The sequence below is a fragment of the Cyprinodon tularosa genome, unplaced genomic scaffold (assembly GCF_016077235.1).
Source record: "Cyprinodon tularosa strain WSP-4 unplaced genomic scaffold, ASM1607723v1 ctg87, whole genome shotgun sequence".
Lineage (NCBI taxonomy): Eukaryota > Metazoa > Chordata > Actinopteri > Cyprinodontiformes > Cyprinodontidae > Cyprinodon > Cyprinodon tularosa.
In genome coordinates, this window is record NW_024039640.1 from 2061691 (window position 1) to 2076922 (window position 15232).

Sequence of the window (15232 nt, forward strand, 5' to 3'; positions counted from 1 at the left end):
TGAATGTCTGAATCGATCTACATGGAAAAACTGTGGTAAACAATGGTAGTGGCAGAATAAGAAAGTGGAGATGCTTTCCTTTAGCAGTGGTAAAGCTGATGGGAAGATGAATAAAGCTGGGTCCATGGCAGGTCTACGAAGATGCTTCTGAGATCCACAGCATGAATGTTTCTAGAACCATCCGCTGTCAGATATGGAAGATGACGTTCTGGTCAGATGACCTCCCAACTGAACTTGAAGGTCTACATGTAAAATGTTAATTGGAAAATAAACAGTCTGAACACAGCTTTTCTACTGGGAAACAAGGTAGTGGCTGCATCAGGCTGTGTGAAAGTTCTTTAATAGGGAAGCGGTTGACAGGTGGCAGCAGAACGACCAGAAACATTTAGGCTGAGATACAACTGAAGCCCCTGGATCCAATCAGAACCAAGCCACAATCTGAAACTAACGATCATATAACCTGATTCAGTAAAAGCTATTAATTAAAAGGTTAAAAAGAGAAGTCCTTATGTGATAAGCATGATCACTCCTGAACGGCCTCAGGGAAGCAAATACTTTGGTTTGCATCAAAAAGATCTCTGAAGAGTTTAGCTTTTGAGGTTTACCTCGTTATTTTTGTACCACTTTAAGCTGGCCTATCAAAACGATGAGAAGAGGTGGGATTATTTTTTTGCAAAGCTCCACATTATAAAAGCAGTTCCATACCCAGAGGGAAAAAAAACCTAATTTAACATATACAGATATCTCTCAGTTTGGATGCTGTCAATAATCTTGGCAAATAAAAATATGTCTGTAGAAAACCAACAAACACACAAACACACCAATCCTTTTAAATTATTTATTTATATATATTTATTTATTCATCTCAGTTTGGTTGATATTCTTTTGAACCATTGTTGTTGCACTTTAGTATTTTTGTACCCAACAGAAATGAACAGAAAAACAACAGAAAAAAAAGGAATTCATAAAATTAACCGTTAGGAGAAAAAAAAAAAAGTAAATGAGGAAGGAGCGGAGCAGAGAGTCGACCTGTGGGGATGGGGGGGGGGGGGTTTGAATGGCTTAGGGGGAAAAGAAAAAAGAAATAAAGGGGGGGTTGGGGGGCAGTGATGGTTATTCTGATCCAGCTGAATGTGTGGATGTGAGGCAGCCTGCTTTATAAACTCTGTGCAGTCTTTTCATTTCCCATAAGTGGTCCCTTCTGCCACACATCTGCTCCAACCTCCTCACGTTACTCAGGCCAGTCACAACATGACATCAATTCCTGGTTGGATTTATCATTTTGGGACCGTGCTGTTCTGCCAGAGCTCCTTGTTTTAGAGGGCGAGCCAATCAGAGTGGCCCTCTCTGGTTAAAAGCAAGCTGATTGGCGTTTATTACAGGATGGCAACCGTGCAGTCAGTTATCGACACGCTGAACTTTTCTTTAAAGCGGCCATTTTAACTGTTCGGTGCTTTGGGAGGAAAGGTGGAGGTTTCATTGATCCTTCCATGGCGGTCCCCAAGGTGCTGCAGCAGCTTGCATTCTGCTGCCCTTTCAGAGTCATTTCTGAATGCAAGCTCGGGTTTGATTGCTGTCGGACTCCTGAAACGATTCCCTTTTTCCGTTAGCCGGCGTCCTTCAACAGCAGGGACCTTTTAGCGGTTCATGAGACGCAGCTCCTCCAAATCCTCTGCTCCTGGTTGGGGGTCAAACAGTAAAAAAACAAAAAAAACATTAAAAAATAAACAGAAAATGAAATAACTGTAGTTTTCCTCCGTGCTCGTAGCAAAGTTAGCTCAGGTAGAGGGGCCGAGTTCATAAGGCGCCATCTTGTTGGAAGTCGATGTAGTTGAGGATGATTGGAGGATCACAGCAGGGAGGGAGGGGGGGGGGGTTATCTGTCTCCAGGCTTGGGATGTTTAGGATGATATGTCAGCTATTATACAAGTTATTCCCTTGTTTATTTGTCTGTTTTCTTTTTTTTTTTTTTTTAAATAGTCTCTGTAGCACCCAAACCAACCCAGACAAAGCCCGAAGCCTGACCCTGTATAGCCTGCCACGACGACCCCGGTAACAGAAAACAGGTCCGACATCGACGAGAATGACAGTCACAACAACATCAATTGAAATGATACCTTTAAAAGCAATAAAACATAATTGCTCTTCTCCTATTCAAGCGTGTCAATATAATAATAATAATATTAAAATAATAACAATCGTTTTTTTTTACGACAGAAAGAGTGGAGCTCTCTTCTCTGTCCTCTTTTGGCTTAAAAAAAGATTCTTAAAGCAAAAAAAAATAATAATAAAACAGAAAGGAAAACATTGAAACGACTCCAAAAATACAAACGGTAAACAATACCAATAAAAAATAAAAATAAAAAGCTTCCCCAACAACAATATGAAAAAAAGAAAAGAAAAATGATTTGATACAGAAACTGTAATAGCGTTCTATACATGGCATCACTGTACAAGGAAAAGAGGAAATGTCTGGTAAAACTACCCACAATGCAATACACTGTCACTGACGTGGTGGGAGGGTGGAGGACACAGAGTGGGGGGGTTGGGGGGGAGGTAGGGCTGAAGCATGAGGAAGAGGAGAGGAAAAACCGAGACGCACAACATGAACCCAAAGTGCAGAATTAAGCCAGAGGACATCGCTGTCCTCCTCGCCACACATAACTATTCTCCTTTAATAATATTTCATATAATAAACATCTTTTACAGAAAAAAACCATAAGAGTAACCATGTCGACCAAAAATGTCTACATTGACTGTAAAATGAGTCTGGAACTAAAATGAAACAGAATGCCACAAAATAAAGAAGAAGAGCTGGTTTGTCCTGTGCGACATTGAAGAGCTCCACTAGATGGAGCCGTTTTGGTTGCCCAGTCAGAGCCTGAGCAAAAATCAGCGGAAAAGAGGGTTCTTTGGGGTGGGGGGGTGGGGGTCCTTCGCTGCTCCAGGATGACGTTCCTCGCCCCCGTCCACATGGGACAAACACACACACTCCGTCCTGTTGGGAATACTTTGGGTTTGCGGTGGCAGCAGTGTGTGTGTTTGATGGTGTCGCTGTGTGAAAGCGCCGGCCGTCATGAACGTATGCCGTACATAGCCGGGGAGGGAGGAGTTGGCGTGAAGTGGGCCAAGTCGACGGGGGGAGGGGGGGCTGAAACTGTGGGGGTGGGAGTCAGACCTCAAGCTACCCAAGATGAGAGGTGAGAAGAGAAGACAACCTGCAACAGAACCATGCTGGATGTCTGCGTAGAAAATGCTGGCACTTTGACCTTTGAACCCCGAGCCCACCGGAAAACCCCCTCCCCTCTCTCGGCCTCCCTCCGTAGGGACAGATGGAAACAGATAGATGGACACTGAGCGCCCCTGGCTTGGGCGGAGGCGGTGGTTTGGCGTGAAGCTGCTCAACTCAAGTCAACAACTATGGGTGGCTGATATGGACGACGCACACAGGATTCACCGCTTCCTACGGAAGGGCAGAGGGACAAAAGACACAAATCAACGGTTGCATTCAAAGTCCTAAAACTGGAGAACAAACAACACATCTGGCACCATCTTTTGCAGCTGGAATCTTTACACTAAGAATAAAGCAGACAGATCTGATCTTCTATTAAAAACTTGTTGTAATCTTAAAAAAATAATAGTTTAGTCCGGAAAAAACATTTATATCCGTTAAAGATTTTCCGTTTAATTGTATATCGGATTATGATGAGGAGCAGTGGGCAGCTTTTAAAGGTGTGTTAAACAATGAAGGCCTCAAGGGATAAACTGTCTAGCCTTCAGCAGTCATCCCCACCCCTATCCTCAGCATAACTGTGGTTGCCTAGCAACCGTGCCAGCACAAAGCAAAAAAAACGATAATCTTCTGAAAAATACATAAGCCTAGGGGAATTATAAAATAGTGATGTAGGAGGTATTTGATGTGTACAACCAGATTTAGGAACAAAATGTTTAATCCAAAATAGTAAGGAAAATAAATGATGTTTAAAAACTTTATTTTTGGCTCCAACCTGTCTTATTTGCTCTGATTTAATCCTTGAGGAACTGTAGCAGTTGTACCTCCAGTAAGGTTGAATTAAATGATCTCGTTTTGAAGCTGAACTTTAATTTCAGACCATATTTATGGAATAACAAAAAAAAAAGTCTTAAATAATCCAAGCAGGAAGGTTTCAATATCATCTGAATGTTTTATGTTTTTAACACTAGAACTCCAGAGTCCGACGGTTTGACGGTTCTGAGATTTTAAAGTGAAAAAAACTTTATTTACATTAATATGTTGCTCATGTTAACTGACTTTTCCAGTTTTTATATTTCCTTCATTTTCACATAGTTAAAAAAAAAATAAGAAAAATAAAAACTAACTCCCACAGCCATCATTTTGACCGCTCTATTAGTTGCATCGTAAATTTTTTTTGTGGTTGGTTGACTGACGTTTGGTACCGTTGCCTAGCAACCGACTTTCTTCCTAGAACTCTTTGGCTATGGAAAAATCGCTTTCAGAAGAAATCTATTCAACAGAATTTAGAAATGCTTCCAAATATTTATGATGGCGATACGGCAGAGAGAGAGACTAATAATGAAGACGGGTTGGTAGTAAGCGGCTCAGATTCTGACAGCGAGTCCGAGGATGATCAATGCAGATGTACACTGCAAAATGATCTAGAAACAAGTAAAAATGCCTTAAATTAAGTGAATTTACTCTTAAATTTAGCTGGTAAATAAGATAATTTGCTAATGGAATGAGTATTTTTATTCTTCGAATAAGATAATCAGATAAAATGCACTTAAAATAAGACATTGCAATTGTTTTCTCTTACTTTAAAAGTAAATTGCCTCGTTTCACTGGCAAAGTGTCTCACTTATCTTCTCAATTCAAGAAAAAATTCCCTTATTTTAAGAAAAAAATGACTTATTTAGATTTTCTGCAGTGTATCAGCGACACATCAGATATTAGGGAAACTTTTCCCAAAGGTTTGGATAGCACAGTGCACTCAGCCGGCCAAAAGTTAAACCAGACCCCTGGTCTACTATAATCAACACACAGGTCGGTGTGGATGTGTTGGATCAGATGATTAGAAAGTATTCTGTAACAGCTGCAATGCGAAGGCGGCCCGTGGCTGTTTTTTACCATCTCCTGGACATAGCAGCTATAAACACGTTGGTTTTGTTCAAGCGCTGTTTGAACGTCGCCGTCTCACGCAGAGATTTTATCCTTAAACTGGTAAAAGAGTTGTAGTTGTGTGCCGACCACTTGCGCACCAGAGAGCCGCAGGTTACCAACCCGTCCGCCGCAGAATAGCCAGCTTTGGCAAGGCAAAGAAAACAGTGCCAGGTGCTTCAGCGCTGCACAAAAAAACCCACTTATATAATGTTTGTTATAAATGTGAAAAGGAGGTGTGTGGGGCTTTTAATGTGAAAACATTTAAGGAGTATGAAAACTTTTGCAATATTAGAATCAAGGGAAATAAAAAAATAAGAGAGAGGACCCAGAGACAAAAGACAAGCAAACTAAGAAATATAGGTTTTAGTATCTGCTGTTTTAAGATTCATTGGCTAACGACCAATGAATTGTCGTTGGCTAACGACCGACAGTTAGCCAACGACCTGAACAACTTCTACTGTCGTTTCGACAGACAAAGGGACAGTCATGCATCCACCCCCCACAACACCACCCAACAGATCACCTCCCCCTCCTCCTCCTCAGTGACAACTCTTTCCATAAAAGAGAGAGATGTAAACAAAATCTTCAAAAAACAGAACCCCCGGAAAGCTGCTGGACCAGATTCTGTCACTCCGACCACTTTGAAGCTCTGTGCTGACCAGCTGTCTCCAGTGTTCACAGACATTTTTAACACCTCACTGGCGACATGTCACGTGCCAGCCTGCTTTAAATCCTCCACCATCATCCCTGTCCCCAAGAAGCCAAGGACCACAGGACTTAATGACTTTAGACCCGTCGCCCTGACCTCTGTGGTCATGAAGTCCTTCGAGCGTCTTGTGCTGTCACACCTGAAAGAAATCACGGACCCCCTCCTGGACCCCTTCCAGTTTGCCTACAGAGCCAACCGGTCTGTAGATGACGCTGTCAACCTGGCCCTTCACCACATTCTCCAGCACCTGGACTCCGCAGGAACCTACGCCAGGATCCTGTTTGTGGACTTTAGCTCGGCCTTCAACACAATCATCCCAGCTCTGCTCCAGGAGAAGCTCTCCCAGCTGAATGTGCCTGACTCCACCTGCAGGTGGATCACAGACTTCCTATCGGACAGGAAGCAGCACGTAAAGCTGGGAACACAGTTCTCTGACTCACAGCTCATCAGCACTGGTTCCCCCCAGGGCTGTGTTCTTTCTCCTCTGCTCTTCTCCCTGTACACCAACAGCTGCACCTCCAGTCATCAGTCTGTCAAGCTCCTGAAGTTCGCAGACGACACCACTCTCATCGGACTGATCTCCGATGGTGACGAGTCCGCCTACAGGTGGGAGGCTGACCATCTGGTGACCTGGTACAGGGAGAACAACCTGGAGCTCAACGCTCTAAAAACAGTGGAGTTGGTTGTAGACTTTAGAAAGAGCGCAGCCCCAGCTACCCCCATCACCCTCTGTGACTCCACCATTGACACTGTGGAGTCTTTCTGCTTCCTGGGAACTATCATCTCTCAGGACCTAAAGTGGGAGCTGAACATCGACTCCCTCACCAAGAAAGCCCAGCAGAGGATGTACTTCCTGCGGCAGCTGAAGAAATTCAACCTGCCCAGGACAATGATGGTGCAGTTCTACTCCTCCATCATTGAGTCCATCCTCACTTCCTCCATCACCATCTGGTACGCTGGTGCCACCGCCAAGGACAAGAGCAGACTGCAGCGTGTCATCCGGTCTGCAGAGAAGGTGATTGGCTGCAACCTCCCATCTCTCCAGGAGCTGCACGCCTCCAGGACTCTGAGGCGTGCAGGGAAGATTGTGGCTGATCCCTCGCACCCCAGTCACAGACTATTTCAGCCACTACCCTCTGGCAGGAGGCTGCGGTCCATCAGGACCAGAACCTCCCGTCACAAAAACAGTTTTTTCCCATCTGCTATCGGCCTTATCAACAAGGCCAAGACCCGCCCGTGACACTGAACAATGTTTCTCTCCCCCATTCAGGATTTCTGCGTTACATTAACGCACAGTCTACTGTTTGTATATAGCTTCTGTGTATATATATTTTATATATATTCTATCTTATTTTGCTATTTTGTTTTGTTTTTTGTCTGCACCAACAACACCAAGTCAAATTCCTTGTAAGTGCAAACCTACTTGGCAATAAACTTGATTCTGATTCTGATGTCAGACCAGAAGCTTTTGGTGCCTAAAACGTACTAAAAGGCTGATAAACTTTTTGGTAGTTTGATAAAACACACCAAGAATGTGTCTTTTTCTTCTTTATGATGCTCATACCTGCGCTAAACCCCAGCCTGCTCCATGCTGTACTGCAGATCAGGGGGTTTGTAGCTGAGGAGCATGTCACTGGTGCAAGACGACGGGTAACAGGCTGAAGCATGGAGCTCCCCTTCTACATCACAAACTGAGGGAAAAACACAGACGCTCTACTGAGTTGGCAAGAAAAACCAGGAGAGATCTAGACAAGGCTGGAGGGGATTGAATCTCCAGTGCTGACCTGACTCCTCCCGCTGGTGCAGCTGCTGGCTTCCAGTCAGAGACGTCTGGCTGAGGATGTCCGACATGCGAGCTGAGCTGAGCGCCTTTCCTGCCAAGAGGCTCATGCCGGACATGGGATCCGCCTGATCCTGAGCAGAAGGAAGAAACAACAGTTTGAAAAAAAACCAAACAGATCCTTTACCATCCAAGTGGATATTTTGTATTGCTTCCACTGGATTACAAACAATTAATTTAGATTTCAACATTTCCACTAATCGTACATATTAGAGCTGCCAAGGGTGAGTTTCTTTTCTGTTAATTTGCATATTTAATTTTTCCCTCCAGAGCCTCAAAGCTGATGAGCTGCAATAAGTCTGAAGTTGCCCCAAAGCACCTTCAACGAATCACACAGAGGGGGGGGTGCGTTCCTACCAGTTCTTCGTTGCATGACATCACTCGCCCATCATAAATCACAGCTAATTCTCCCAATTAAAAGGAGAAAATATGAAACACTTTATTTAATTCACTAAAAAAAAACCCCACATCAGACGTTGGCAGCTGAACATCCCAAAGCAAGTTTAAAAACAACGTGCAACCAGGAGCAACAAACCAGTGGTAAACATCTGTAAAAAGGGACCAAATAAATTATTTTAAAGCAGCAGCATAAAATTATATTGAACTGCTATTTTTGTCCTTATAAAGTCCCCTTATAACAATACATGACAGATTAAAGCGTTGTTTAATTTGTTCTTAGTGACATTTTGGGTGTAAATATGATTATTTTAGGTACCAAGCTGGAATGGGGTAACCTGACTCCGCCAGATAGATTTGCTCCGCATATCCATCTGGAAACCTTCCGTTGAAGTAATTTTGGGAAGGGGCGAAAATACTGGTTAGCTGATTGGCCTATGTTGGTGATTGACGGGCCAAATAAACCAATCAGATCAACGAAGCATATGACGTACTAACAGGGCGACGACGAAAACACAACCACAGGGAGAAGAGCAAAAACATCTTTTCCTCTGAGAAAAGCCTCCAGAGCAGTGTTTTGCTCTTCTTTCAGTGAAGAAATACTCTGTAATTCCGATAAAACTAGCTCGATAGCAGACATGGGCAATGTGGAGTCAACAAGTCATCTCCATGTCATGTATTTAATCTACCCAGCCAATTAACCAGGTGAGTCCAATCGGCACAGGTTAATTCACGGTGAAGATTGGACTCACCTGGTTAATTGGCTGGGTAGATTAAATACATGACATGGAGATGACTTGTTGACTCCACTTTGCCCATGTCTGCTCGATAGCCACGCTAACGCTAGTTTATTTGGCTGAAGCCGCCATGTTCTTTAGACTGAACTGTCGCGCTTCTCGTTGCGTCACACCTCAACCCGCCTCAAAGCCAACGCTGATTGGACGCTCGTTTGGTGAACGGCTCCAAATTTTCTTCAACTGAGAGTCTCCAGACTGATCTGCCAGTGAAACCTTGAAAGCTCGCGAGATCAGGATGGTCTCACGAGGCTAGGAATGGGGACCCATATTTGTTCAAATCAGAACATAGGAAGGGTAAAAAACCAATAAAAATATATATATATTAAATCCTTACATTTATGGTATTGCAAAACTACAACAAAATATTGTAAGATTTCAAGTCCATTAAAATCCAGTCCTACTTTTGACATCTCATTAGTCTGTAAGCTGTAGGCTGTGAGGAAATGCTTTTAAAATGTTGCCCTGCAGCAAGAAGGTTCCGGGTTCAAATCCCGGCCTGGGGTCTTTCTGCATGGAGATTACATGTTCTACCGGCGCATGTGTGGGTTCTCTCTGGGTACTCCGACTTCAAGCCTCCCACAGTCCAAAAATAATGACTGTTAAAGGGGTCATAGAATAATTCTCTAGGGTATTTGGTGCTGAATAGGGTGTGTAACATTGTTTGGGCTGAAAATGGCATATTTGCTGTTCTATGAGCCCTGATGCAAGCCTGGTTAAAATGCCTAGAATGAAACAACAGGTTTATCTTCCTTTTATGCTATGCTCATGAATATTTAGATGGGCTGTGCATTGATTGATTGGTTTACAACGAGCGAAGCTGCTGAGAAAAGACGCATCATAGCAACAAGCACTCACTCACTGAAACATCGAAATTGTTGATATGATAGGGTGACCAGACGTCCTCTTTTTACCGGACATTTCCTACTTTTCATACCTAAAAAAATGACCTGGGGGGAATTTCAAAATCGTCCGAGATTTTGGTCGACTACTTGGGCCGGTGAACCAGTTGGCTTGCCTATATGTAAATTTCGGGGAGTGACAAAAGTGCAGACCGGAACCAAATTAGGCAACATCCCCAAATTGACGTCAATTCTTGGCTTTGTTTGGATTCGCCTGTTTCATGGTGGTTGTTTTATGGTGTGTGTGTGAATGGTTGTTGGTCCTGTTTGTCTCTGTGTCGCACTGCAATGAACTGACGCCCTGTCCAGGGTGGACCCTGCCTCTCGCCCGTAGACAGCTGGAGATAGGCACTAGGAGATAAGCAACCCCGCTTGGGATAAGCGTGATGGATGCATGGATGGATAGTCTGTGAGCAAAGCAGCTAAAGGAATTTGGACATAAAGTGAAAGAAAGGGCAGAGATTCACTCACGTAGGCGTCATCACAGGTCTGAATGGTGTGGTGGCGCTGGAGCTGCCCTCTAGATCGATACACTTCAATCTGGGGGGCTCGCTGATAGTTAAGCCCGTTGTGATCAGGCACTTCCATGGCCTGTCCTTGGGGCCGGCACTCTACACGCTCAGATTCTAAAACAAGATGTGACATATGAAGGCAGGGTGACACACAACAGGAGGAATGATCAACTTCTTATTTGGGTTCGATTTAAGAGTCGGACCTCTAGAAGCAGGAGGACTCCTCATGTAAGCACCGTGCCTGTGTGTGGGGGAGCTGTAAGGCGGGGTCCCACCACGGGGAGGCCCCAGGAGCTCATGTACTTCTCCTGCCTTAGCCAGCAGGCCCTCATGCGGGTGGTGGTATCCAGCAGGGGCCTCATCCTCCTCCATACTCTCCGAGTGTGGTAGGCTGGGACACGGCGCTTGAGTCACATGCTGCTGCTGCTGAACCTCTGGGGGTTGTATTTGGAGGAGATGGTGGTAGTGTTGACCCCCGGAGGTGGGCTGGGGTACGGGGGGCTCCAGGGTGTCTCCCTGGCTAAGCTGGCAGAGAAGCAGCATTTCTCCAAACTCCTGACCAGCACCGCTGGGTGGGGTTTGCTGCGCCGGGCACTGCCGGAGGTTCTGTCTCTTCAGCAGGGCGGCCAAGTCCTGGGGGGGCAGCCTGGGGTCGGCGTGGCCTGTTAGAGAGTGCCGAGGGGACAGGAGGCCCTGCAGGGTCGGGGTGACGTGCTGTTGTGGGGGACAGTAGTCCAGAGGAGTTGGGGAGAGCAGGGCCTGCTGTAGTGTGGAGGGGGTCCCATAGCTGCTGGTCCCGACGGCCCCGCTCTGGTAGCCTTCCAGGCCGGGGACTTTCAGCGAGGCGGGCTGCAGGTAGGGGTTGTAAGAGCCCACGACCCCAGAGGGCCCCCGAGAGGCAGCGTCGCCGGAGAAGAGGTGGGGATTGAAATGGGCCTGGTCGTAGGCGGAGGTGAAACGGCCAAGGCTGCGGCTAAACGGGAAGGAAGGAAGAACGGTTAGCGAGCAACAACGCCGTCATCCCATCTTCTATACACAGCGGACACAAGACATGGGCCAGGATCGCCTTCTCACCGGATTAAGGCTTTGATTTAGAATACTTTACAGTATTTATACAAAAAGATCAAAGAACTTTATTTGCTCTAATGATTCATACTAAACTGGAAAGAAAACTAACAGCAATAAATCTTTACTGTAAAGCTATAAATAATACTTTAGTTTTATCTGGCCTGATGAATAGGCAGGTATACAGCAGAGCTGTCGTAGTTTGTCTCATCTGGTAATAATAAATCAGAGTACAATGCAAAAAAGGAAAATCTATACAAGTGTAATAAACTTGAATTTCAGCATTTTTTATTACACTTATTACACTTGTTTATCAATGTATTTTCTTAGTAAGACTGAATATTGTTAAGATTATTTGACTTGATTTAAGAAAATTCATTTTTTTCATCGTAACTAGATACTAAAACTAATTCTGAGCAGCTTTTTTCTTAAAATAGCACACATTGCGGACTGAGTCGCGTTAACATTTAGACTGTGAGTACATTTTTACTTGTTTCAAGACAATAAGACAATCCATATTAACCTGTTTTAAGAACTGACCCCATCTCAAGCCTGATGTTTTGTGCTTGTTTTGAGCAATAATTGGTTAGAGGTTATTAAATTCTAAGCAATAATGACTAATAAATGAGAATACATTGCTTAAAATAAGAGAAAAAATCTTTACAAGTTAAAGAAAAATAGATTTTTATACTTGATTTAAGTTTTTTGGATGCTTACTACTTAGATATTATGTTCTTGTTTTAAGAAATCTTACCAAGTCTCATTTGCTTGCTGCACTGGCAGATTATTTTGCTCAAAATAAGCAATTATTCACTTAAAACACTATATTTTTTGCTTATTTTTTAGAAGGCATTTTTTGTTGTGTAGGTGGGGTTCCTCAAGGCACCACTTTAGAACCCCTTTTATTTCAAGGCTGAGATCCTATGTTTTAGACATCAAAACAGCATAATCCTTTAAAAAGAATTATGCTGCTCCTCTTCAGTCCGATAAATCCATCGATGGATGGGTCACATTTGCTACCAGTTAAGCAGGACGAGTTGCCTTTCATATTGGAAAAAGATCATCCCAAAAAAAACACCAAATATCTTACATAAGGAAGCTGATAGAAACACTTCTGATTAAATTGATGTAACCCACTCTTTAATAATCAATGAGTCTTACAGATTAGTTTTCCACTATGGTTCTTTGTTTGGGTAAATAAACTATTTAACATTTTACAATAAAAAATAAGTAATAAAAGTGTGTAAGATTCTTGCTGATATTAGGTCAATATTGGTATTATGCAACAATCAAAGCTGCAGTATTGGTTTTGATCAGATATTAAAAACTTTCATCTGAACATTACTAATTTTTGTTGCTTAAATGCAGGTTAGTAATTAGGACTCAACTAAAAAAACAAAAAAGCATGAAACAAAAAAAAAATCTAAATCCAAAATCACTCACCTAATTTTTAACAAATACAAAAAGTCTAACTACACTAGTAAAAATCGAAATCTAGATGAGTCATTTTTTCTTAAAATGACTGCCTTTGTTCTTGGATTGATTAGATAAAAGAAAAGTTTTGCCAATGGAACAAGACAATTTACACTTAAAATGAGAAAACTCAATTACATTGTCTTATTTCAAGTGCATATTATCGAATTATCTTTTTTTAAGAGTAAAAATACACATTCCATTGGTAAAATATCTCATTTACTAATTCAAGAATTTTTACCTATTTATATATAGTTTTTCCAGTGTACAACAGCCTCCTACCATCTCAGAAAGAAAGTAACAAAAATCTATTAAGTTGTTTTAAATAACTTTCATGTAATGCTGCAGTTTTTCTGTTTTATTTACTGGATATCTTAAATGCTATTCTTATTGTTCCATTACTTTTTACCTTTAATTACCTGGTGTAAATAAATCTGTCCTGCCTTTTTGGTTCTGCTGGAGGTTTCTTCCTGTTAAAAGGGAGTATTTCCTCTCCACTGTCGCTACAAGCATGCTTAGTGTGAGGGACTGTATTTGTATTATATGAGTCAATGAGTCGATGCAATCAGCTGGTTTTCCTTAGATAGAAAACTTTGAATCAATTTGACTGGATGATCTGGTTGAACTGGAAAGTGCCTTGCAATGACATCTGTTGTAAATTTGGCGCTATATAAATAAACTGAATCGAATTTAATTAAATTTTAGCTATTCTTCTCTCCATAGAGCAAGACCAGAAGAATTACAAGCCGACTAGGGCTGCAACTACAGATTATTTGGAAAATCAATTAATCTATAGATTATTTTTCTGATTGACAATAGGATATCCTTAAAGAAGATTTCTTACGAAGTTAAACCAGGTGTAGTCAAATCCTTTCCACCGGAGTTTTGGATAGAGCATATTGACAGACAAAACAGTTTTTTTTTTATCTTAAATGCAAAATGTTTATATATATTTTTTTTTTTACAATTTTGATGTAATTACAACTCTAAATAGGCTGGTCTGTCAGATTAAGGCTTGTTTTACAGTCTCTTTACTTGAGTTAACGATTAAAATATGTAATTTAGGCTCCTTTCAGCCAGTTGACTGGAAGTGTGCAGCTTTGTTCCTTTTTGCTCCACACAGCTGGAGAAAATCCCACTGGAACATTCTCTGACATTCCTTTAATACCATAGAAGTACAACATTTAACAGGTAAAAACAGTAACTGTTATACTCTGAGATGTGCACCTGGCCCATGCCTAGTGGAAAAACAATCTAACAAAGACTCCAACACACACAAACTAGCGCACCAAGCCCGGACAGGACAGGACAACCCTGGTAGTAATTCAAAGGGTCACAAAGGGACTGATCTAATCCACCTGTTAGGACACACTGGCATCTGAACACTCACCCAGACACACTGATGTAGAGGGTTACTTCATGACCTCTCAGCAATCAATGATGATGAAGAATCACATGCAGTTTTTTGTTGTTGTTTTTTTTAAAATGGTAACAAACATGATGTTCATTCTCACATACACACATTATAAAACCTCTAAATTCAAATATTAGTAGAGCAATAATTGTCCACAATGTAAATAAACAAAACAATAAAAAAATGCAATTATAATAATGAAAAGAACAACCAATAAGTACATGTTTGCACAATCATATCTGCCAAAAATAAAATAAAAATAAGCTGTAAGGCTGCAGTAGAGGAGACTGTAACAGTCCATTGGATTATGCTGGTAGCCACCAGGGGGAGCGCTGACTGGCTGTTCAGAGGGGGTCACCTGTGCGTCTCTGCGTTGTCTGCGCTGAGCTGCTTCCCCAGGACTCTGTGTGGGCCCGGCGTGGACAGGAAGCTGCCTGGTCTCTGTGCCCCTCCTCCCAGCTCCACATCCTGCACCTGAATGGTCACCTGTTCAAGGAGCACAGAGGGTTAGGCTTCCCACACGTTTGGACCCGATCTTCGGTTATTTAACCACCTGTAGTGAGAAAAAAAGTGAAGGTTTGGCTACCTGCTGTTGTTGGGGGACGCCCGGTGCCATTGGGACGGCGGGGCGGCCAGGTGCTGCCTGCTGATTGGCTGGGTGAGGGACTCGAGGCAGGCCTGTGGGGGGCGGGCTGCCGCTTTGTCCCTGGTACATGGCTGGAGCACCATGTTGGTACTGCACTGATGACTGACCCGCTGTGAGAGGAAGGAGTCAGCGAGAGCAGAAGCTTTACTGACGTCATAAATAAGGTAAAATATCATCATATCTAAGGGCAAGCAAACATAAAACCTTAAAAAAAACAGACAGTCAAGGAAGAGAAGAACATAAAGCTTCCTAGGCACAAAAATATGTTGCTGTAACTTTACACTGCAAAAAAAATGAAATCTTTGAATGAAAAGTGAAAGTCT

General features: G+C 42.8%; 1 protein-coding gene across 1 annotated transcript in view; it reads right to left on the reverse strand.

Moving 5' to 3' along the window:
- Positions 1-1926: 1926 nt before the first annotated feature.
- sik3 (SIK family kinase 3) overlaps positions 1927-15232 on the reverse strand; it is an 84787-nt gene continuing 71481 nt past the window's right edge. The window contains 7 exon segments of the mRNA XM_038273369.1: positions 1927-3463; positions 7432-7558; positions 7652-7781; positions 10271-10425; positions 10515-11284; positions 14622-14749; positions 14850-15019. Coding sequence (XP_038129297.1) covers positions 7437-7558; positions 7652-7781; positions 10271-10425; positions 10515-11284; positions 14622-14749; positions 14850-15019 — 1475 coding nt within the window. The 3' untranslated portion in view covers positions 1927-3463; positions 7432-7436.